Source organism: Balaenoptera ricei, chromosome 1 (assembly GCF_028023285.1).
Source record: "Balaenoptera ricei isolate mBalRic1 chromosome 1, mBalRic1.hap2, whole genome shotgun sequence".
NCBI classification, from domain to species: domain Eukaryota; kingdom Metazoa; phylum Chordata; class Mammalia; order Artiodactyla; family Balaenopteridae; genus Balaenoptera; species Balaenoptera ricei.
This window is the reverse complement of record NC_082639.1, coordinates 43,034,816-43,059,163: the sequence shown is the minus strand read 5'-3', so window position 1 is coordinate 43,059,163 and position 24,348 is coordinate 43,034,816. Positions and strand designations below refer to the sequence as shown.

The window sequence follows — 24,348 nt, the reverse complement described above, 5'->3', positions numbered from 1 at the left end:
ACTTATTTATGTCTCAGTTCCTTCACTTATACAATTTAAAAATAAAGCGTCCAGCACAGATTCTGGCATATGTAAAGTACCTCTATTATTTCCGGTCATTATCTCATTTAGTTCTCACAAACAACGTGGACTTTGGGTATAATTTCCCCCATTCTTCCGAAGCAGAAGCTTAGAGTGGGTAGGTGACTTGCTTAAAGTTCTCAGGACAATCTGGAGTTGTCTCTGTCTCCACAGCTCGTGCGACTTAATTTCATCTCCGCTCCGGGTTTTCTCAGGCGGCCCCAGCGGCAGGCTCCAGTCCGGCGGCAAAACCTCCGGCGCCAGGATTTGGGGGCCGCCGCGGCCTGCGCCCAGGGGGCGGGGCCAGGCGGGGCCGGGCGGGGCGGGGATGGGCGGGGCCAGGCGGGGCGGGGCGGGAGAGAGGAGGGAAGTTGTCGAAGTTAGGGGAGACGCCCGCCTGCCCGCCCGGGCCTCGCCTCCGGCTGCTCCCTCCGCCTCTTCCCCGCCCCGAGCCCCCGTCAGCCCGTCCTTCCTTCCCCTCCCGTGCATGATGGAAACACCATGGCTGCGGCGGCCCAGCTCTCTCTGACACAGGTAACGCCACCCGCCAGTCCGCCTGGCTCGGACGGCCGGTGTCCCCGGCCCCCTCCCCCACCGTCCTATGGTTCACCGACCTGGGCAGTTTCTCTCCGCCCCTGGCGGGGCGGCCGATACTGAGAGCGAGCGCGCGCGCGTGTGAGTGTGTGTGAGAGTGTGAGTGTAACTGGGTGAGGACGCCATCCCGAGACGGCAGCTCAACCGCGGCAGCCGCGACCCCGCCCCGGCCGGTCGGCGCCGCAGCCCCGCCCCACGCGGCGCCCCCTCCTCCCGACCCCGCCGTGCCCCTCGCCCTGCTTGGTGTGTGCCCGCTCCTCTCACTCTAGTTCGCCTTCACCCACCCAGGAAGTTTCCTCCTTCCAGGCCAGAAGCACCCCAGGTGAGCTCCTGTTGAGCTCTCGCGGATCAGCCTCATCCTCGGGTCAGCCCTTGCCCCACACGAGGCTCGCCCTCGGGACAGGCAGAGTCACCTTCCTGAGCCAGGCGCTCAGGGTCGCCTCCAGCCAAGCCAGTCTTTCCTCTCTAAACCGGCCTTTTCCCAGCGGAGTCCGACGAAAACCCTTCTCCAGCAGTTTTCTCCAGTCAGTCTCTCTTCCACATAAGTCTCATTCTACCAGAGCGCGTACTTACCTTGCTAGCCCTTCCTGGATTCAGCCTCTTCCCCTCCTGATCAGGTTTCCTGCTGGGTCAGATCCCCCGATTCAGTCTTTTCCTCCTCAGTTCTGCTACCACTCCTACCCGGTGGGCTCTATCGCTGTCCAAGCGGAAAACAGGGAAACATCCTTGAACAGGTGTGATGGTCCCACCAGTCTTGGTGCTGGGAAGGACGTAAGAGGTCACGTGTACTGGGGGAATCTTCACCAAAACCTGTTCTCAGGGTCTTTTCTCTTGCCATTCTGCTTCCTTCAGAGTCAGTCCTCGTGCTTCCCAGAAGACCGCTCAGCATCACTCTGGGAGCCTTGTTCCTCCCTCTCTGTAAAGAAAGCCAATTGTAATCTTCCCGTGATGTCCTGAATGGTGAGGGGGATGTGCACCTGTCAGTCCCTTCCCGCTTTTGACCACCACCCCAGCCTCACCTTCTCAGCCTGTTCTCTGCAGAGCTGGTGGCCATGGACTTCTCCGTTGGGGCCCACCCCAGCCTTCCTGCCTGCCCTGTAGTATCTCCCCGCCACCTTGTAGTCTCCTTGGCCTGGATTCGTCAGGGCATCTAAGGCAGAACACTGGGATAGGTTATACATTGGGGCGGGAGAGTTTCCTGTGTTGGGATCAAGAGACTTTGGGGGTCTTTTGCCTAGCATTCAAGGATAGAGATACTGAGTGAAAAATGTTCTCCCCAGGAACCAGGAATCACGTTAATAACTTGTGCCTCAGTTAGCATAACTAACTTCGGCTTGCAGGAATTTTCAGCTTCATAAGTGAAGTCTGTTTCTTTCCCAGTTTATTTGGTGTTGCTTATCCTATTTTGACAAGCAGATATTGGGGAAGAATACTTGGAAAATGGTGATTTAATCTTGGTAGCGAATCTCTTTGGAAGGGTCCTCCTGAAAACTCAGATTCGGGGAATGACAATATTGACTTTTGGGTGTTCACTTTTTAAGTCTAGTTAGTGATATGCATTAAGCAAGATCCTGTTGGCAGGCTGTTGCTTTCTGGCTCTTTTGGCCAATTCCAGCGGGAATTCTCCCCTCTTGAAGATTTTGTTCTCCTGAGGACTTCTGTAGATTTGCTTCTTAATTGTGTGCATACTTTATTCTCTCCTTGGGTAAGACCATGTTTTCAGTTTCTATTTACTATCATCTCTGGATATTCTCTTCAGGCTCTGTCAATTTTATAGACAGTTAAGTAATTTAAATATGTTCTTGTGGTTATATATTTAAATATTAACATCTACACAAAGTTAATACTGAATCAGGAGTATTATCCTTCATTATTTCACATATAAGAGAACAAACACTGATGGTTCATTTATATTGAATAGCTAAATAAGTCAGTTTAGAATATTTTGATTTTAAGACATTAAGAGGCAATAAGGTATATTGTAAAGGCACAGGAAAAAGAAACTTCCCAAGTGTTAGTATATGCCTAATGTGCCTCCTTGTTATTTAAAAACTTCGCTGATTTGTGTTTTTTAATTTAATTTTTTAACTGCTTGAGGCAAATAAACTGAGATAACAGTGCACCCTGGTTTCACATTCATTATTGATTTGTTTATGTCACCATCTCCCGCCTGCCCCAGCACACATTTAGACATAGCTATACTCAAGTGAGATCCTCCAGGGCAGGGACATCTTTCAATTCATCTGTTTCCCTCAGTGCCCATCTGGAAGAAAGTGATTAATAACTGTTTGTCTTATGAATGGCTGAAAGTTCTAAAGGGCTGTATGACAGTTACAAAGATTAAACTGATGCTGAAGTTAGTTTCTGCCTCTGATGATGAGATGATAATAGTTTTGGAGTAGGTTCATTCATTCAACCAATATTTGTTAAGTACCTTTTATGTGCTATGCACTGTACTGGGATTGTCTTGTGTATAATTTTTTGCCTTTATCAACTAAGCAAAACTAACAGTTGGGGGAAAAACACCTGAAAAATATTTTAATTTACTCTTTCCTTCCTCTTTCTCCTGCCTGCCAACCAACCCTCCAACTCCCCAACCACCAAAATAAATTATGTAAATTATCATGGTCTAGCTTCTAGACAGGATAGACTATTAGAATAATGAAATGTTAGTTTCATTCCTAGCTCTGCCAGGAGCTAACTGTATGGCATTAAGTCTCCAGGCCTCAGTTTTCTTAGCTTTAATATTCATTCAACAAATATGTACTGACCATTTATTATGTACTAGGAATTCTAGGTACTGAGGATATACTAATGAACAAAATAGATGGTAATTCTTGGAGCTTGGAGACAAAAAACACATGGAGCTTACATTCTAGTTGGAGAGTTTGAATTAGCTGATCTAAGGACCTTTCCAAAGAACATTCTTTTTTATAGATCATATTCTATGATTTGGAGATCTAGTGGTGACTTTCCTACGGTACTTTAGTGCTATATAGTCTTAGTGGTTTTTTTTAAATAAATTTATTTACTTATTTATTTATGGCTGCATTGGGTCTTGGCTGCTGCATGCAGGCTTCCTCTAGTTGCAGCGAGCGGGGGCTACTCTTAGTTTCAGTGCACGGGCTTCTCATTGTGGTGGCTTCTCTTGTTGCGGAGTATGGGCTCTAGGTGCGTGGGCTTCAGTAGTTGTGGCTCGTGGGCTCTAGAGCGCAGGCTCAGTAGTTGTGGCGCACGGGCTTAGTTGCTTTGCAGCATGTGGGATCTTCCCGGCCCAGGGGTCGAACCTGTGTCCCCTGCATTGGCAGGTGGATTCTTAACCACTGCGCCACCAGGGAAGTCCAGCCTTAGTGTTTTTTAATTTTAATTTTCTTCGCTAGGTATTCTATTCTTGTCAATAAGAAGTAAAACTTGAGTGAGAAAGATCTTGTGATTTTTGCTTATGGTGGTAGATTACAAAAAAATATTAATGCTTCCTCTTTTTAAACTTTGCTGATTGGCCATTTCTTCCTTAAGGCTGTATCTCTAATAATAATGATAATAATACTATTAGCTTCCCTTTGGGTGTTACTGTATGCCAAGAATTTTACTTCACTTAACCTAACACTCCATTTTACAAATGAGGGAAATAATTTACGTAAATTAGTAAGTGATAGATCTAAGATTTGAACCAAAGTCTGTAGGACTTCAAAATCTGTCCACTGTACTTCTCTGTGTACTACATGCTCGGCATATCCATTGCTCCCTTGTATTTTTTATTCTTTTTTTCAGTATATGCCTTGTTTTCCTAATTAGGTACTAAACTTCTTGAGTATGGAAGCATTATCTTTTGCCTCTGAATCTCCAGTACCTTTCATGGTTTCTTGACAGTACAATTGTGGGTGCGCAAGTACTGCTCTTGGTGATGAGGAAGGTTTTGATTTATTGAAAGATGGCATAATATGAGTATTTTAAATAATCATCCATCAGTTCAGCTTTATGCTGAAGTTTTCTTGTTTTAATTTAGCAAGGATTCTTTTTTTTAATAATAAAAAAGCCTTTAGAATGGGACTTAATTAAAACAATCTTAATATTTGATCAAAAACAATACATGCTATAAGGATACTTTTTTTTAATGCTGTTTTTAAATTGCAAGAGTGATAAAACTGCATTACAGAAAATTTGGAAATTGGAGGGAAAAAAATCTCCCATAATTTCAGTTTTTGGTGTTTATTTTCAATTAAAGTAGACAGTATGTATTACTATGGGTATCACCTTTGGGGTCTGGTTTAACAGTTATGATGGTAAATACAGGGCAGAGTGTGAAAATTGCAACATGTTCTCAGAAGCAGAAAAGGAGTATTTATTCAACATGACAAACCATTTGAGTTCCTACTATGGGAAAGGCACGATAATGATATTTTTTTTTTTTGCCTGCAATTACAGTCCAGTATATTCAGGAAATCTTTGTTTCCTTGAGCAGTATTTAACAGTTTTCAAAAATGGCTTGGAATGTTCAGCATTTGGGAGGAGCTGTCACAGTTAAAATTAATTAGGAACAGTTGGTTTGTCCAATAGAGTGTATTCTTTTGTTTTCACTCTATTTGCAGACAGAACAATGATAACAGACTAACATGTAGTAGAAAAAGATTGAGCATCTTTATTTAGTAACGAATCATAGTTCTAATCTCCTCTCTCACTAATAGTCTAATTTAAGGTCTCAATCTAAGGTGTTTTACTTGCTCTTCAAGGAATTTTAAACACAGTTATATGCTTCTTTGTTTTGTGAATTTTGGACTTAATAAAATTGGAACTCTGGAAACCAAAATCAGGAAAATGGCTTAAGCGAGAGAAGGGGTGGGGGGGAAGATCCATTGATAGAGGTCTGGGTAATTTGGAGAATTGGTAGAAATAAATGAAAAATTAATCTAGGCAGAGTTCGTTAGGCAAACCCATATACTAAAAGTTCATTTTAAAGTAGTGGAAGTCTCATCAACAAGAGAAAATATTATATCTTCATTAAAAATTATGTTTATTAGGAGCTTTTGTTAATCTGAGGGATGTTGTAATTTGAATGCTGTATTACAGTACAGTGGAAACATTTTATTTAGACAAATAATCTAATCCACTTAAGCATCATAGAAAAAAGACTGGAAGAAAAAACACCAAGATTTTATGATAGCATGGTTATAATTTTTACTTACCTTCTTTTCAACAGTGAGCATGTATTTCTTCTGTAATCAGCCAACTTAGCATTTCTATTTGACAACTTTTTTGAAAATTCACCCTTTTAAATTGAAATCAATAACTATATGTAATATTGATATCAACTATACTTCAATTAAAAAAATAAATAGCTATATGTTAAGTAAAAATTTGTGTTCTAAGATGGCATCTATCTTCACATTTCATCTTAAACATTCCCGTGTTTGGGTTTAGAGAAATTGGCCAGAAGAATGATAAAAATTATTATCACAATTGGTTTGGAGAATTCAGTCAGAGGACTAATTTATAATTTTGTGTGCTGCTTTATAATTTACGAAGCATTTTATGCTCTCTCATTTGATCTTCACAATAATCAGTAAGCTAGACTATTATTATCATTATTTCAAATTAGAGAATACTGAGGCTCAGAATTTTGACTTAGGTTTATGCTGGCTCTTTTCCTTACTGACTGTAAAACTTCTGTTAAAAAAAAATATGCACACACCAGTGAAAGTCTCCATCCTGCTCTTGGCCTTCAATCCCATTCCAAGAGGCAGTCATTCTTGATGTTTCTTGTGTGTATTTCCAGCAATAGTCTGTGATGTAGTTGCAAAAAAAAAAAATATATATATATACACACACACACATATATGCACACACACACATATATATAAGATATGCTATATATATAGTGTGAGTGTAAGTATATTTCTTTTGAATAAGCTGCATATTTTGTGGCTTATTATTATTTAGTGTAATTGATCTAGGAGATTGTCCTGTACAAGCACATGCAGATTTCCCTCATTATTTCCAACACTTGAGAATATTCCTTTATATGAATATACTGTAATTTATTTAACTAGCCACCTAATGATGGACTTTTATATTGTTTCTGATCTTTTGTTGTTACCAACAGTGCTGCAGTGAATATTCTTTTATACATCTTTGTGCACATGTGTATGTGCATTAATTTTTAGTAGGTATAATTTGGGGCCAAAGGATATTTTTAATTTGGATAGATACTGCCAGTTTACATTCAGAAAGGTTATACCATCAACAGTGTTTGTACCTTTTCCCCATCAACGTGGTATATTATCAAGTTTTGGTCATTGTTAACCTGGTATATAATAATGATGTTTGTTGAAAGTTGGCCTCATGCACTGTGCTTCCCTATCACATAAGTGTGAGCTTTTTAATGTTTTGTACAAAAGTAAGATAGAAGTGAGGTATAAGAAACTTTGTGATATAAATAATGCTTTAATGAATTGCAAGTGCAATTAAAAAGTAATGGTTGGTACTACAAAGCTACAGTAATCAAAGCAGTATGGTACTGGCACAAAAACAGACACATAGATCAATGGAACAGAATAGAGAGCCCAGAAATAAACCCATGCACTTATGGTCAGTTAACCTATGACAAAGGAGGCAAGAATATACAATGGAGAAAAGACAGTCTCTTCAGTAAGTGGTGCTGGGAAAACTGGACATCTACATGTAAAAGAATGAAATTAGAACATTCTCTAATACCGTATACAAAAATAAACTCAAATGGATTAAAGACCTAAATGTAAGACGTAAAACCATAAAACTCCTAGAAGAAAACATAGGCAGGACACTCTTTGACATAAATTGTAGCAACATTTTTTTGGATCTGTTTCCTAAAGCAAAGGAAATAAAAGCAAAAATAAACAAATGGACCTAATTAAATGTAAAGCTTTTGCACAGCAAAGGAAACCATCAACAAAACAAAAAGACAGCCTACTGAATGGGAGAAAATATTTGCAAATGATATGACTGATAAGGGGTTTATATCCAACATATATAGATAGCTCATAACTCAACATCAAAAAAAACCCAACCTGAGTAAACAATGGACAGAAGAACTGAATAGGCATTTTTGCAAAGAGGACATGCAGATGGCCAACAGGCACATGAAAAGATGCTCAACATTGCTAATCATAAGGGACAATGCAAATCAAAACCATAATGAGATATCACACACCTGTCAGAATGACTATCATCAAAAAGAACACAAATAACAAATGTTGGTGAGGATGTGGAGAAAAGGGAACCTCCATACACTGTTGGATGTAAATTGATGTAGCCACTGTGAAAAACAGTATGGAGGATTCTCAAAAAATTAAAAATAGAACTACCATGTAACCCAGCAATTCCATTCCTGGGTAAATATCCAAAAAAACACAAAAACACTAATTTGAAAAGATACATGCACCCCAATGTTCATAGCAACATTATTTACAATTCTCAAGACATGGAAGCAACCTGTGTCCATCAACAGGTGACTGGATAAAGAAGATGTGGTATGTATATATATGCAATGGAAATATTACTCAGCCATAAAAAAGAATGAAATTTTGCCATTTGTAGCAACGTGGATGGACTTGGAGGGCATTACGCTAAGTGAAATAAATCAGACAGAGAAAGACAAATACTGTATGATAGCACTTATACGTGGCATCTAAAAACTACAACAAGCTAGTGAATATAACAAAAAGAAGCAGAGTCACAGATACAAAGAAGAAACTAGTGGTTCAGTGAGGAGAGGGAAGGGGGAGGGGCAATATAGTGGTAGGGGATTAAGAGGTACAAAATATTATGTATAAAATAAGCTACGAGGATATATTGTACAACATGGGGAATATAGCCAGTATTTCATAATAACTATAAATGGAGTGTAACCTTTAAAAATTGTGAATCACTATATTGTACAATTGTAACTGATATTGTACATCAAGAACACTTCAATTTAAAAAAAAGAAAAAATAATAAAGGTTGGAGGTCTTTTAAAAACTTGTTTTTACGCAGTACAACTATGCAAAGAAAAGTAAGCCTCACTTCCTCTTTAGATTGGGAATTTTGTAATGGGGATTTAACAGTACCAGGAGTTTCCCATCTGAAATAATCAAGCTGCTTATTTCTTGTTATGTCTTCAGTAAAAATTTGGCCAAGAACATACTTTTGGGGGGAAAACTTCTATATTACAATACTTTTTTTTTTTAAGATCATGGCTTCTCAACCTTGGCACTGTTGACATTTTGGGCCAGATAATTCTTTCGTGTGGGGGGCTGTCCTGTGCATTGTGGGATGTTTTGCAGCGTCCTTATCCACAAGATGCTAGTAGCACTCTTCCCAGCTGGGGCCATCAAAATATTTCCATACATTGCCAAAAATTTCCTGGGGCACAAAATTGCCCCAAGTTGAGAATCACTGATTTAAATATACTTTTTAAAGTTAGTGATCCACTAAGGCATTTGGGAATTACAGAAATATGTGCTTTCTTGGGATAGGGACAGAGGGAATAGTTTATCTTCATATTTTAATTTCTAAACCTGCCATGAGCCATGAATGACTAATTGTGCATGGATATTGAGCTTAAAAAAATGATAAGACAACTGAAAATTGTGAACTTAATTTTATGTGTGATTTCTCTGCCTTTCTTAGTGTGGTCTTACTTTAGTTGTGGAACAATTCTATCTAGTGGGCTAAATATTAATGCAAAGATCCTGGAAGGAAAACATTCTTATGCCACTATTGAGAAGGAAGAGGACTGATGTTATGTAAACTAATAAGCAGTAGGTACTTTTAGGTGATTTACATATATTATTTCACTTAATATTCACAGCCTTTCTATGAGTAGGGATTAATCTTCTGCATTGCTTACTCAGGGTTGTGTTGTAAGTGGTAGATTTGAGATTTGAACCTGGGCACATCTGTTCTAAAGCACATTTGCTATGCTGCTTCCTGTAAACAGCCATTGACAATATTTCAGACAAATTTAGGGATAAAAATGAACATTCACATGATATTACATTCCTCTATTGTTATGTAAAAGGAGCAAATTACTCAGTGGGATCTGTGTGTGAGTGTGTGTGTGTGTGTGTGTGAGAGAGAGAGAGAGAGAGAGACAGAGAAGAGGTCAGTTTGAGGATAATAATAATTAATGCATATTGAGAACTTACGATTTGTCAGGCACTGTTTTCAATAATCCTTACAACCTGTTAACCAGATCATCCTTATTATTCTTGTTTTATAAAAAGAGAAAACTTAGGCACACAGGTGAAGTAACTTGTTCAAGGTCAAGCTACTGTTAAGTGGTAGAGCCAGGGTTATAACCTAGGTAGTGTAAACAGCTTATATAAATTGAACGAGTCTGTATTTCTGAGGGCAAAATAGCTCTGACAGAACTAATTAACGGTGCCATTCCTTGGTTATAACTGAATATATGTTCTAGGCTGCAACATCTTACGTGAAAATCAACTTTTCATTGCATAGACCACATCTCTAGAAAGTGATTGTTGTACCAAGTTATAGTGGAGGGTTTTTGTAGACATGATAGAAGGTAGTTTTACATTTTGCTACCTCTAGGAATTTATTGCTTATGAAAACCTAAGCTTATTTAGGTTAGTGTACGTCACGCCAGTATTTACGTTTAAGCTAATAGTCTCTTGGACATGGAAGTTTGGACTTGGAGTTCCTTCAGTATCGTATTACTAAAGATCATACCGTGTATCAGAGAAAATTTTCCCTAAAAAACAAACTATTTTACTAAGTAAAATAGAACTGCTAGGTCTGGGGATTTCTGGTGCTCCAGATATGAAAAATTGTTGAGAGCTAGGGTGAAAAAATGGGAGTCTCGGGCTTTGCAGTCAGAATGTCTTGAGGTAAACAAGACTTATTTTCCTTTAACCTAACTAAAAAATTAATTATCTTTTGAACTATATCTGCATTTAGAAATATGAGCCATATCAAGTACTTTTATTTTATTTATTTTTTTAATACTTTAAAAATATATTTTAATTTATTTTTGGTTGCGTTGGGTCTTCGTTGCTGCGCGTGGGCTTTCTCTAGTTGTGGTGAGCGGGGGCTACTCTTTGTTGTGATGCACAGGCTTCTCATTGTGGTGGCTTTTCTTGTTGCGGAGCACGGGCTCTGGGCATGCGGGCCTCAGTAGTTGCAGCATGCGGGCTCAGTAATTTTGGCTCGCAGGCTCTAGAGCGCAGGCCCAGTAGTTGTGGTGCACAGGCTTAGTTGCTCTGTGGCATGTGGGATCTTACTGGACCAAGGCTCGAACCCGTGTCCCCTGCATTGGCAGGCGGATTCTTAACCACTGTGCCACCAGGGAAGCCCCAGTCCTCAAGTACTTTTAATAAAAGTGCTAGAGGTACTGAATTTATAAAATGTTTAAAAATTGTTTATTTGTAAAGAGATGTTCTTTGAGCTTCCTGCCCTATTATTTCATTCTTTTTATTTCTTCTTTGGCTGTGTTGGGTCTTCGTTGCTGAGCGTGGGCTTTCTCTAGTTGCGGCGAGTGGGAGCTTCTCTTTGTTGCGGTGTGCCAGCTTCTCATTGCGGTGGCTTCTCTTGTGGCGGAGCATGGGCTCTAGGTGCGCAGGCTTAAGTAGTTGCAGCACACGGGCTCAGTCATTGAGTCATGGGGGCCCTGGAGTGCGTGGGCTTCAGTAGTGGTGCGTGGGCTCAGTAGTTGTGGCGTGTGAGCTTTAGGGCGCTCAGGCTTCAGTAGTTGTGGTGCGCGGGCTCAGTAGTTGTAGCTCATGGGCTTTAGAGCACAGGCTTAGTGTTGTGGCTCATGGGCTTAGTTGCTCTGTGGCATGTGGGATCTTCCCGGACCAGGGATTGAGCCCCTGTCCCCTGCATTGGCAGGCAGATTCTTAACCACTGCGCTACCAGGGAAGTCCTATTTCTTTAAAATTAAAAAAAAATTACTTTTTAAACAGCCATATTGATGTATGATTCACATATTATACAATTTATCCATTTAAAATGTACAATTCAGTGGTTTTTAGTCTGTTTATAGTCATGTGCAACCATCACCACGGTCAATTTTAGAGCATTTGTATCACGTGAAAAAGCAATCTCTTACCCTTTAGGTATCATCCCTTCTCCTCCATGCTTCCCCCAGCCCTAAGCAACCACTAATCTACTTTCTGTCTCAATAGATTTTCCTATTCTGGACTTTGTATGAATGTAATCATATAATACGTGGACTCTTGTTGCTGGATTCTTTCATTTAACATAATGTTTTTGAAGTTTATCCAAGTGTAATAAGTATCAGTACTTCATTACTTTTTATGGCCGAATAATACTCAGTTTTATTGTTAAACCACATTTTGTTTATCTGTTGATGGACATTTAGGTTGTTTCCACCTTTTGACTATTATAAATAATCCTGCTATAAACATTCATGTGTAAGTTTTTGTGTGGATACGTGTTTTCATTTCTGCTGGATATATCAGGTCATATAGTAACTCTATGTTTAATTGCTTGAGGAACTGCCAGACTATTTCCAAAGCAGCTGTACCATTTTATATTCCCACCAGCAGTGTGTGAGGATGTGGATTTCTCCACATCCTCTCAAATAATTGTTACTATCTGATTTTTCAATTCTAGCCATCCTAGTGGGTGTGAAATAGTATCTCATTGTGGTTTTGATTTGCATTTCCCTGATGACGAATGATGTCCAGCACCTTTTCATATGTTTGTCAGCCATTTGTGTATCTCCTCTGGAAAAATGTCCATTCTCATCCTTTGCCCATTGTTTGTCTTTTTATTATTGAGTTGTGAGAGTTCTTTATATATTCTAGATAAAAGTTCCTAATGAGATAGGTGACATGCAAATATTTTCTCCCATTCTGTGGATTGTTTTTTTACTCTCTTGATAATGTCCTTTGATGTACAAAACTTCAAAATTTTATGAGCCCAAGTTATTTTTTTTCTTTTGTTACTTGTGCTTTTTGTGTGATATTTAAGAATCCCTTGGCAAATCTCAAGTCGTGAAGATTTATCCCTGTGTTTTCTTCTAAGAGTTTATAATTTTAGCTTTTACACTTAGGTCTTTGATCTGTTTTAACTTAATTTTTATATATGATGTAAGGTAATGCATTCTTTTGCATGGATATACGATTGTCACAGCACCATTTGTTGAAAAGATTATTCTTTCCACATTGAATGATCTTGTAAAAATCATTTGACCATAGATGCATGAGTTTATTTCTGGACTCTTAATTCTATTCTGTTGATCTGTATGTCTCTCCATGTGTAGTATAGCACTGTCTTGATTACAGTTGCTTTATAGTAAGTTTTGAAATTGGAAAGTGCTAGTCCTTTAACTTTGTTTTTCTTTTTCATGATTGTTTGGCTATTCCATGTTTCTTGCAATTCCTTATGAATTTTAGAATCAGCTTGCCAGTTTCTACAAAGAAGTCATTTGGAATTCTCATAGAGATTGCACTGACTTTGTGATTAGTGGGAGTAATGCTGTCTTAACAATGTTAAGTCTTCTGATCCATGAACATGGGATTTTTTTCCATTTATGTATATAATTTTGTTCAACAATGTCTCGTAGTTTTTAGAGTATGAGTTTTGTACTTCTTTGTTAAATTTATTCTTAAATATTTTGTTCTTTTTGACTTATTTGAATGGAATTGATTTCTTAATTGCATTTTTACATTGTATATTGCAAGTATATAAAAATACAAATAATTTTTGTATATTGTCTTTGTATTTTGCAACTTTCCTGAACTCATTTGTTAGTTCTAATAGTTTTTTAGTAGATTCCTTGGGAATTTTTATATATTAGAGCATGCATGTCATCTGTGAATAGAGATAGTTTTACCTCCTCTTTTCCAATCTGGGTGCCTTTTATTTCTTGTTCTTGTCTAATTTCCCTGGCTAGAACCTCCAGTACAGTGTTGCATAGAAGTGTTGAGAGTGAACATTCTTGTCTTGTTCCTGACCTTTGGGAGAAAGCATGCATATGTGTGTGTGTATGTGTGTGTATATATATATATATGTTCAGTATATATATATATATATATATATATATATATATATTCAGTGTGTATATATATATATATATATTCAGTACTTTGAAGGTGCCTAGTTCAGCCATTGATTGTTTAGGAAATCTAGTATTATTTGAAAGGGGTTTAATTCACATTTTGGTTATGTAGCTCAGGGTTTCTTGAGAGTGGTCCTGTACTATCAGTGTCACCTGAGAACTTCTTAGAAATGTAAATTCTTAGACCTCAGCCCAGTCCTATTCTGAATCAGAATCAGAAGTGCAAGGGATGGGGAATTACTTAGCTTTTTGCATGGTAAATGTAGTTCATATTTTAAAAAACTAATAATGCTACTAATGAGTAATACATATAGGGTTTTAAATATATGAAGCATGTAATATTCACAAAGACTGCTTATAGTAGGTATTCCCTCCCTTCTTCCCTTCCTTCCATGGAAACAACCCAGAGAGGTTGTCAGTTTCCTATGTTTTGGGGCAGTGGTTAAAAGAGTGAGCTCTGGCATTGTTCTGCATGGCTTGGAATTCTGGTTCTACCGTTTGCTAGCTGTGTGAATTTGGGCAAGTCATTTAATCTCTTTGTGTTTAAGATTCTTCATATGTAAGGTGTAAGAGTGTCCATAGAATTGTGAAAGTTAGATGAGATAATACAAGTAAAGTGCTGAGAATAGTGCCTGGTCCATAGTAAGTCCTTAATAAATATAAATATTTGCAGTTACAGTTATTATTGGTTAAGAGCACCCAGCCATGGTCCATTTCTCATAACTTTCTGCTATATGTTTCTTGCTGTACCTGAAATTCATTCCTTTCCTTTGCTTCATTCATTTGACAAATACTCAGTACCTACTATCTGCAAAGCACTGGTGTCCGTATTATGACATTACTTGGTGAGCAAGACAAGTCACTGGCCCCATGGGTTAATGTTTCTAGTCAGGGGTCTCCCAACAGAAACAAATAGATAATAAATATGTCAGATAGTGATAAGAGCTAGGAAGAACAATAGAACAGGATTAGGGAAGAGAGTGCCATAAGGTGGCACTTTAGATAGGGTGGTCAGAAAGGCCTCTCTGAGGACGTTATATTTGATCAGAGATCTGAATGAAATAAGAAGTGAGACATATGAATGAATATCTGTGGGGATGTTCCAGGTAGAGGGAACAGCAAGTACAAGAGTCTTGAGATAGGAGTGCTCTTTGCAGCTGCTTGACTGGTTCCTTTATGATTTAGTTTAGGTGTCACTTGTAAGTGACTTCCTCAGCTTTTTCTTAGTTTGTTATGAAATAATTCAGACATGACTTTTCTTTGTATGTCTCCCTTAGGTGTCACTGATGCCATAGCAACTGTGTTTGCTCCCTCTTGATGTACTTATTACAATGAATTGTTACTGTCTTTTTTTCCCACTGGACTGAGTTCTCAATGTCAGGGATGATAGTTTCTTATTGATACTTATTTTATTATTCCCAGTATTTAGGCATATAGATGTACAATAGATGTCTGAATGAATGAGTAATGAATGAACAGCCAAGTTTCTTACCTTCTTATTTCCTCAGTATATTTCTCTCTGTGCTTGTTTCTGCTTGGTAATAATGATAGTAAGTACAATTTATTTGAATACTTTTTTGTTTGTCTAGAAGTCAGCTTTTAGTGCATCAAATACATTTTTGTATTTAGCCATTGTGTTATAATTTCTCTTTTTTTTTTCTCTATCTTAAGACTAAGGTCTGGGAGGGCAAAGAAGTTGTTCTGTTTGTTCATCTCTGTATCAGAAGCGCCTAGTGTAGTAACATATCAGCAATTGTTTGAATGCGGGATATGTTAGTACATTGAGTCTTCTACTGAATCCCATAGACTATATAGCATAAACCATATTTGTATAATATTCCAATAGACCCTGAACTAGGAGCTTTAAGCAAAATAAATCATATTAGATATTCTTAACCCTCCTAACTGCTTTCCCTCAGCAACACCAATGTTCATATAAGTGCTCCAACTAGAGTTACATTTTCTCAACTAGAAATTGAGATATATGGTCCAATAATTATACAGAATACTTGAAATTCAGACTGGATGAGTATTTTTTTTAATACGTCTTTATTGGAGTATAATTGCTTTACAATGTTGTGTTACTTTCTGCTGTACAACAAAGTGAATCAGCTGTATGCATACATATATCCCCATATTCCCTCACTCTTGAGCCTCCCTCTCACCCCTCTAGGAGGTCACAAAGCACCGAGCTGATCTCCCTGTGCTGTGCAGCAGCTTCCCACTAGCCATCTGTTTTACGTTTGGTAGTGTATATAGGTCAGTGCTCCTCTCTCACTACGTCCCAGCCTCCCCTTCCCCTGCTGTGTCCTCAAGTCCGTTCTCAACGTCTGCATCTTTATTCCTGCCCTACCACTAGGTTCATCAGTACCATTTTTCTAGATTCCATATATATGTGTTAGCATACGGTATTTGTTTTTCTCTTTCTGACTTCCTTCACTCTGTATGACAGGCTCTAGGTCCATCCACCTCACTACAAATAACTCAATTTCGTTCCTTTTTATGGCTGAGTAATATTCCATTGTATATATGTGCCACATCTTCTTTATCCATTCATCTGTCGATGGACATTTAGGTTGTTGCTATGTCCTGGCTATTGTAAATTGTGCTGCAGTGAACATTGTGGTACATGTCTCTTTTTAAATTATGGTTTTCTCAGGGTACATGCCCAGTAGTGGGATTGCTGGGTCATATGGTAGTTCTATTTTTAGTTTTTTTAAAGAATCTCCATACTGTTCACCATAGTGGCTGTATCAATTTACATTCCCACCAACAGTGCAAGACGATGTCCTTTTCTCCACACCCTCTCCAGCATTTATTGTTTGTAGATTTTTTGATGATGGCCATTCTGACCATGTATGATACCTCAGTGTGGTTTTGATTTGCATTTCTCTAATGATTAGTGATGTTGAGCATCTTTTCACGTGTTGGTTGGCCATATGTATGTCTTCTTTGGAGAAATGTCTATTTAGGTCTTCTGCCCATTTTTGGATTGGGTTGTTTGTTTTTTTGATGTTGAGCTGCATGAGCTGCTTGTATATTTTGGAGATTAATCCTTTGTCAGTTGCTTTGTTTGCAAATATTTTCTCCCATTCTGAGGGTTGTCTTTTTGTCTTGTTTATGGTTTCCTTTGCTGTGCAAAAGCTTTTACGTTTCATTAGGTCCCATTTGTTTATTTTTGTTTTTATTTCCATTTCTCTAGGAGGTGGGTCAAAAAGGATCTTGCTGTGATTTATGTCATAGAGTGTTCTGCCTGTTTTCCTCTAAGAGTTTTATAGTGTCTGGCCTTACATTTAGCTCTTTAACAGACTGGACGAGTATTATCTCCATACGCATGTGCCAAAATTATCCCTTCTTCCAATTCCACTGTAGAAATTCTTGTTCCTACTATCTTTCAGATAGACGTTAAGCAATTGCAGATTCTGGTCGAAGTAATTCTCTACAGAGACTGCATGAATGATTAGTAGACAACCTCCAGAGCAATATTTAAAAGAGGAGTTTGCTAAGTAAGCCAAATAACAGATTGGTGGAATGTGTATAGTTGAAGGTAACACACTGCTAGTATTTTACTAAACTATGGATTGAAATGCTACAGATCTTTCCACATTATGTTATAGGTAAGCTGACAGTACTTTTCAGTCAAAGGTTCAATTTAGCTGAAAAAAAATGCTTTGTGTTTCCTGGCTTTTCAGTTTATTTCCAGGAAAAGACAATGAAACGTTTGCAAAGATGGTTCATCATATGAAAGTTGGTCAATACACCACTTTAATAGAATGAAGGAAAAAAATCGTGATTATCTCGATGCAGAAAATGCATTGACAAAATTCAGCACCCTTTCATGATTAAAGTATTCAATAAACTAGAAATAGAAGGGAACTTCCTCAACATGATAAAGTTCATGTATGAAAAACCCACAGCTAGCGTCATACTGAACGGTGAAAGATTAAAAGCTTTTCCCCTATGATCAGGAGCAAGATGAGGAGGCCTGCTTTTTCCACTTCTTTTCAACATAGTAGTGGAAGTTCTAGCCAGAGCAGTTAGGCAAGAAAAATAAACAAAAGGCATTCAAATTAGAAAGGGAGAAGTAAAATTATTTGTTTGTCAATAACATGATTTAAAAAAAAATTATTGTGGTAAATAACATGAGATCTACCCCCTTAACAAAATTTTAAGTGTATAGTACAGTGTTGTTAACTATAACCACAGTGTTGTATAGCAGATCTCTGGAACATGGGTTCTTTGATAACCCAATATCAGTTCTTTTGGATAAACACCAAGAAGTGGGATTGATGGATCATATGGCAGTTCTATTTTTAATTTTTTGAGGAGCCTCCATACTGTTATGTTTTTTTATATGTAGAAAATCCTAAAGATTCCACAAACACACTTTTAGATCTGACAAACAAATTTAGCAAAGTTGCAGAATACAAAATCAACACACAGCCATATTTTTATACACTAGAAGTAAACAATTCAGAAAGGAAATTAAGAAAACAATTCTATTTATAGTACCATCAAAAAGAACAAAATACTTAAGAATAAATTTAACAAAGGAGGGAGAAAGGCTTGTACAATGAAAACTGCAAAACATTGCTTTGACTTAATGTTTAATTAAGAGGGAAAATGGTGGGTAAATGTGTGCAATTGTGATACTATAGGGAAAATGGTGGATAAATGTATGCATTTGTGGGTTAATAATAAAAAATTATTCTTTTAAATTATCTTTATTTTGATATTAAGTTGTGTTAAATAGAAGGTGGCCCTTACAACTGACGGTGTTTTAGAATTGGAAAATATGGTAATACCTGTTATGGAGGTTCAGATGATACAATGCATATGAAGGATGCTAGTAAGATGATGGTAAAGGTAATAACATTGATAATAAAGGCAACAAACCTAAGAATTAAGAGCAAAAGTCCTGCAATCAGACTTCTTGGATTTGAATGCTGGTGCCAACTCTTAAATAGGTATGGGAATTTGAGTCAGCTACTCAACTTATTGATGTCTCATTTTCCTCATCTGTAAAATGGATATAATAGTATGTGCCTTGTCAGGATAAATGGACTCAGTGGGTAAAGTGGTTAAGACTAGTACCTGGTGTATAGGAAATGCTCAAAAAGGATTCAATATATGTTATTTACTATGAAGCTGTAAAATGACGACGTTTGTGTATATATGATTTAAAAATGTAGTGTATTTAAGTTCATACTTTATAATTTAACTTGCCTTTTTTATTTTATTTATTTATTTATTTTTTTTAAAGGATATTTATTTTACTTTTTTTTTTTAAAGGAATTCCTTTATTTTTATTATTTATTTATTTATTTATTTATTTTTGGCTGTGTTGGGTCTTCGTTTCTGTGCTAGGGCCTTCTCCAGTTGTGGCAAGCGGGGGTCACTCTTCATCGCGGTGCGCGGGCCTCTCATTATCGCGGCCTCTCTTGTTGCGGAGCACAGGCTCAGTAGTTGTGGCTCACGGGCCTAGTTGCTCCGCGGCATGTGGGATCTTCTCAGACCAGGGCTCGAACCCATGTCCCCTGCATTGGCAGGCAGATTCTCAACCACTGCGCCACCAGGGAAGCCCATAACTTGCCTTTTTTAAAAGCAACATTTCATTACTGATTCTTTTGGGTCTCTTGGAACTCCATTAACTGAAAATTTTCTTGTCTCATTTGTGCAAAGCTTATATTTTTTTCCCTATCTAATCTACTCTTCATTTGTCTGTATTAAATTTCAGCATGCTTGTTTACCTTCAACTAGCACAAGTCAACTTAACTAATCAAATCTATTAGTTCTGGCCTATTAATCATCCTGCTCAATTGGGTGTCAACAGTAATCTCTGAGGGTTTGCCCTCTCGTATTTTGTAAGTTACTACATTGATGAAAATTCTTTTTACCAAATTCTTTTCTGTTTTGAAAAGGAGTAATGGAACAACTAATAAACATGGGAAAAAAATGTTTTCTCAATTCATTTTAAGAAATTAATTTATTTAGGAAATGGTATTTACTTCAAATTATACTTGAGATAAAAAAGGTTGTGTGGATATATTTTTGAAAATGTTAGGTCTATAACATGAAAAGAATTGAAATAGCAAACATTACTGTTGGTTTATATTCTTTGGTTGGGTCTATATGGCTCCAAGTACCAGTCAAGAAGTATAAAACTCACTTTATCAGCCAGTTTTATTCATTCTTACGTCAGAACTTTTTCGTGCAAGTAATAGGAAATGGCAGTTCTAACTGTCTTAAGTGGAAATGAAGTATGTTAGTTTATGGAATCGATAGGTCCAAGAGTAGAGCTGGCTTCAGATGTGTTAGCATCACAGTGACACCACTACTCAATTTTTCCTTCATATCTTGTCTCCAGTCTCAGGTAGGCTTTCCCATTATAGCAGTAAACTGAGCACTAAAACTTCAGGTTTGTATACTTTATAACTCCAAATCTGTTGGAAAAGAGAGCCTCTTTTCTGGTAGCTCCCACAAAAGAACTGTGGTTTTCTCTGATTGGACTAAAGTCACATTTCTACTTGGGATAGTTGTTATGGAAAGTGGGTTGAAGAGAAGGTTTGGCAGAAAAATTTGAGGTTACGCGTTGTTATGGGTTGAATTTTGTCCCCCCTCCCCCAATTTATATGTTGAAGTCCTAACCTCCCAGTACCTCAGAATGTGGCTTTATTTGGAAATAGAGTTGTTATAGATGTAATTAGTTAAGATGAGGTCATACAGGAGCAGGGTGGGCTGCTAATCCAAAATCACTGGTGTCCACATCAAAAGGAGAAATTTGGGCACAGACACACACACAGGGAGAATGTCATGTGGAGATTGGAGTTAAGCTGTCACATGCCAAGGAACTACCAGAAATAGGAGAGAAGACTGGAGCAGATCCTTCCCTAGTACCTTCAGAGGGAGCTTGGCCCTGCTAGCATCTTGTTTTTGGACTTCTGGCCTCCAGACTGTGAGACAATAAATTTCTCTTCTCCAAAGCCACTCAGTTTGTGGTACCTTTTTATGGTAGCCCTAGCAAACTAATACAGTGATCACGAATTTATAGTTAAACCAGTGTGTCCTGTTGAGTGACTTTTTTAGTGGCAGCCTTAAAGAAGGAGGATAGTTGGGTTCATCCAGGTTTGGAGTTTTGCTATCCTGGTGTGTTCTAAAAGAGGAACAAGGGAATTTAGGTTAATGACAAGAGGGTTATTGATGTGATACACCGTAAAATATAAACTGAATGATGAGGAAAGTAAAGCCAAAGAGACGGTCTGCTCTGATGGATCACAGTCGAAGTAAAAGGGTTCATGGATAAGAGGCCTTGTAAAGGTCAAAGGATGATAACTTGAAAGAGAAGGTTATGGTTGGAGAACAAGATGCTTGAAATAGTGGTTTGGGATATAGAGCAGTTTTGGATAACGGTAAAAGGGCCAGAAGTGATGTTACTATGAGAGTAACAGGATGACTGGGCCATAATATATCCATGTTGGTGGTACATTGTATAACTGTTTTGGAGCGACCACTGGTGTTAAGGACGTCAAGGAAGTAAGTAGCCAGGTTGTTGGATGGGTTGTCCAAGTCCATGGTGAAGTCATCCAGTTTGATGGAGGTTTAGGGTGCAGAGGAAGACAATGAGCCATGTGCCAAAGCCTTAGATGAGTGAAGTAGAGAGACCAGGAGGTTAAAATATAACAGTGATAAGGAAAGGGAGACAGTAATTTTGCTGAAAAGAGAAGAGCCTCAAAAGAGTAGAGCTTTATTTTTTCTTTGTTTTTAAAACAAAGATAATGTGGACAAGCTGCACAGGTGAGCAAAGAGGGTTTTAATCCCATTTCTAGAACCTGATATAGGCAGGAGGTTAAAACTGGACAGCAGCCATTTGAGAGGGCTTCAAGGGAGGTGAGAGATTGTTTCATTTAGAGCAGGGGGTTGGAGGTAACATTCTGAGGAAAGACTGTCAGGCTTTCTCTTCAGGAGAGGACCAGCTGTTATTTCACGTAGGGAGGTGGAGGGAACATTCTCAGAAGAGGTTGAGGAAAAAGGGACTTGCTTACTTCCTTCTGTGCTAGACTGGTAAAGCCCTTGAGAGCAAGGAATGTATAATTCATCACTGTGCCTGTCTCAATCTTTGGCAAGTAATAGGTTGTCAATAAATGTTGAATCAATTAATTTATATTCCCAGCAATATTTGAGAATTTACTGTAAGAAGGAATTTCACTAATGATCATTTATTCAACTCATATTTTTTGAGGGCTGTAGGTATTGCAGATTTGATGGTGAGGAAGATAGATGTGATTTTCTGCTCTCATGGAACAAATATTATAGTGAGGGCAACAACAACAAGAAAGCAAACAGACAAAATGAAAACAAGTTGTAACAGGTCTCTGAAAGAAACAAGCAAGGCTGAAGTAGAAAATTTAAAAAACAGCCTACTTTATGATGATCCAAAAAAGTCTCTGAGTGGGTAACATTTAAGCTGAGTCCTAAAGAAAATGAAGACACCACCTGTGCTTTTCAGGAACAGAGAATGACATGTGAAAAGACTGAATTGGGACAGAGCTCTTTTAGAAGAACTGAAATATCAGAGTGAAGTTAGTGGCCTTAAGTGAGTCTGGAGAGGCGAGCAGAGGCTGGATCGTGCAGGGACTCAAAGCCACATCAAGGAGTTTGGATTTAATTTTTTGTCAAATGAGAAGCCATTGAGGGGTTTAAACAGAAGAATGTTATATTCTTATTTATATTTACATATACTCTGCAATCTGTGTGGAGAGAATAGAGAGAAAAGAATAAAAGCAGAGAGGATGGATTAAAGGTTCTAATAGTCAAGATGAGATATGAACTATGATACGGAGAGAGGTGGATGAGTTCAACATATGTTTTGGAATTAGAGTTGATAGCATTTGCATATGATAGATTGAAAATTGAGAATGAGGGATATGCTGACTCTTAGGTATTTGGCTTGTGCACCTACCTAGTTGGTGGTGGGAGAGGAATAGATTTTTGGAGGAAAAAAAAATACAGGTTCTGTTAGATGTTTGGGAGACATCCAAGTGGAGATGTAAAGTAGATGGTATGTAAGTTGAGAGTTCAGAGAAGAGGTCAGAACTAAAGGTATCAATTGATATTCATCAACATAAGTGTAGTATTTGAACCATGGGAATTGATGTGATCATCTGGTTGTCCAGATGTGTAGAAAAAGGACATGAGAGATGAAGTTGTGAATGTCCTTTGTAAAAAGTAGGGACTTCCCCAGTGGTCCAGGGGGTAAGACTCCAAGCTCCCAATGCAGGGGGCCTGGGTTCGATCCCTGGTTGGGGAACCAGATCCGTATGCATGCTGCAACTAAGAGTTCGCATGCCGCAACTAGGATCCCACCTGCTGCAACTAAGACCCAGCGCAGCCAAAAATAAATAAATTAAAAATAAATGTTAAAAAATGGTAAAGTGCTGTAAAATGCAGGAAGTGGTTATTTTGTTTCACTTGTTCCTTATTTGAATTTTTATAAATCCACATATTAGTTATTCATGCTTAAAAATAATGCTTCTCCCAGTGATTTCTGTTTATTTTGGGCTGGCTAGAATGACTTATGTAGGACTCACTGTCTTCTGATGAGAGACCAAAACTAGTCTTTGTATTCATTCTTTGACACTTTGCCACCCAGATTTTTGGTCAGGTTGAATTGGATTTAACAAAAGCTAGTCCATTGTTGCTTTGAGTTGCTGGTATGGTCTCTTTACACCCATTGTTTTTCAGTAGTATACAGATGTACTGTCTTTTGAAATTCTTCTGTCTACTTAAAGTCCCTTTAATCTTTCAATTCTGATAATCTCCAAAGCAAATGTATTCTTGTATTCAGAGTTTGAAAGCTTTCTTTAGAATACTGTTCTTAGAGTGTTCCTAGGTCTTTGCCTGCTAACTATGTTATCAATTTATAAGGGTTTGTTATGGAACAAGCATGAGGTGTTAGCATGTTTGCAGAATGGAGCATTGCAACTTTTACTAGAATATAAGCTGTTTAGAGGGCAGGAGCCCTGTGTGATTTTTGTAACCCCAGATATCTGAGCCTATTGTTCTATACTTAGAAGGCATCCAGTACATGTTTATTAAATTATTAAATGAGTTATGAATAACAGAGCTTAGGGTTTATACTGTTCATTCTTTAAGGGAACTGCTCAGATGGCTGCTTGTGTTTTGTTGGGCTCCTCCCCACCGGCTCTCACAGTGAGGACTGCTCAGATGACTTGCTTTTCTCTACCCTCTATACCCAGCTCCTTTTTAAAGTTTCTTTATTAGTGACTTGCTCTTGACTCTCCAGACAGCTTCTGATTGCTATTTCCTTTGTCAGTTTGGATTGCTGTCGATCACTGTTGCTCCTCTTTATTTTTTCATTCTTGTCTTCTTCCGTTTACTGTTTGTTGTATTGTGAAATACACAAGTCTTTTTTAGACATCACAGTCCTGTCGGAAGGTTTTAGTCTCCTTCCCTGCAAGCTGGTCACATGATGTGTGTAAAAGCACAGGCTCGTCTGGTTGTATTCAGTTGGTACTTTGGTGGTAGGAGTTGCTGTTCCATTATTGGCAGGGTGGTTGGGGTGGTTGTGGAGGAACTGAAAGGATGTAGGGGCTAGTTCCCCTTCCGGTTCC

General features: G+C 38.2%; 1 protein-coding gene across 3 annotated transcripts in view; it reads left to right on the top strand.

Annotated features, from left to right (window-relative positions):
- The first annotated feature begins 397 nt into the window (after window positions 1-397).
- The window catches only part of EPS15 (epidermal growth factor receptor pathway substrate 15), a 164,774-nt gene continuing 140,823 nt past the window's right edge, over window positions 398-24,348 (top strand). For all 3 annotated transcript variants that reach the window (XM_059922320.1, XM_059922319.1, XM_059922321.1), the window contains exon 1: window positions 398-594. In XM_059922320.1, the coding sequence (XP_059778303.1) occupies window positions 562-594 (33 nt within the window). In that variant the 5' untranslated portion in view covers window positions 398-561. The remainder of the gene's footprint in view (window positions 595-24,348) is intronic.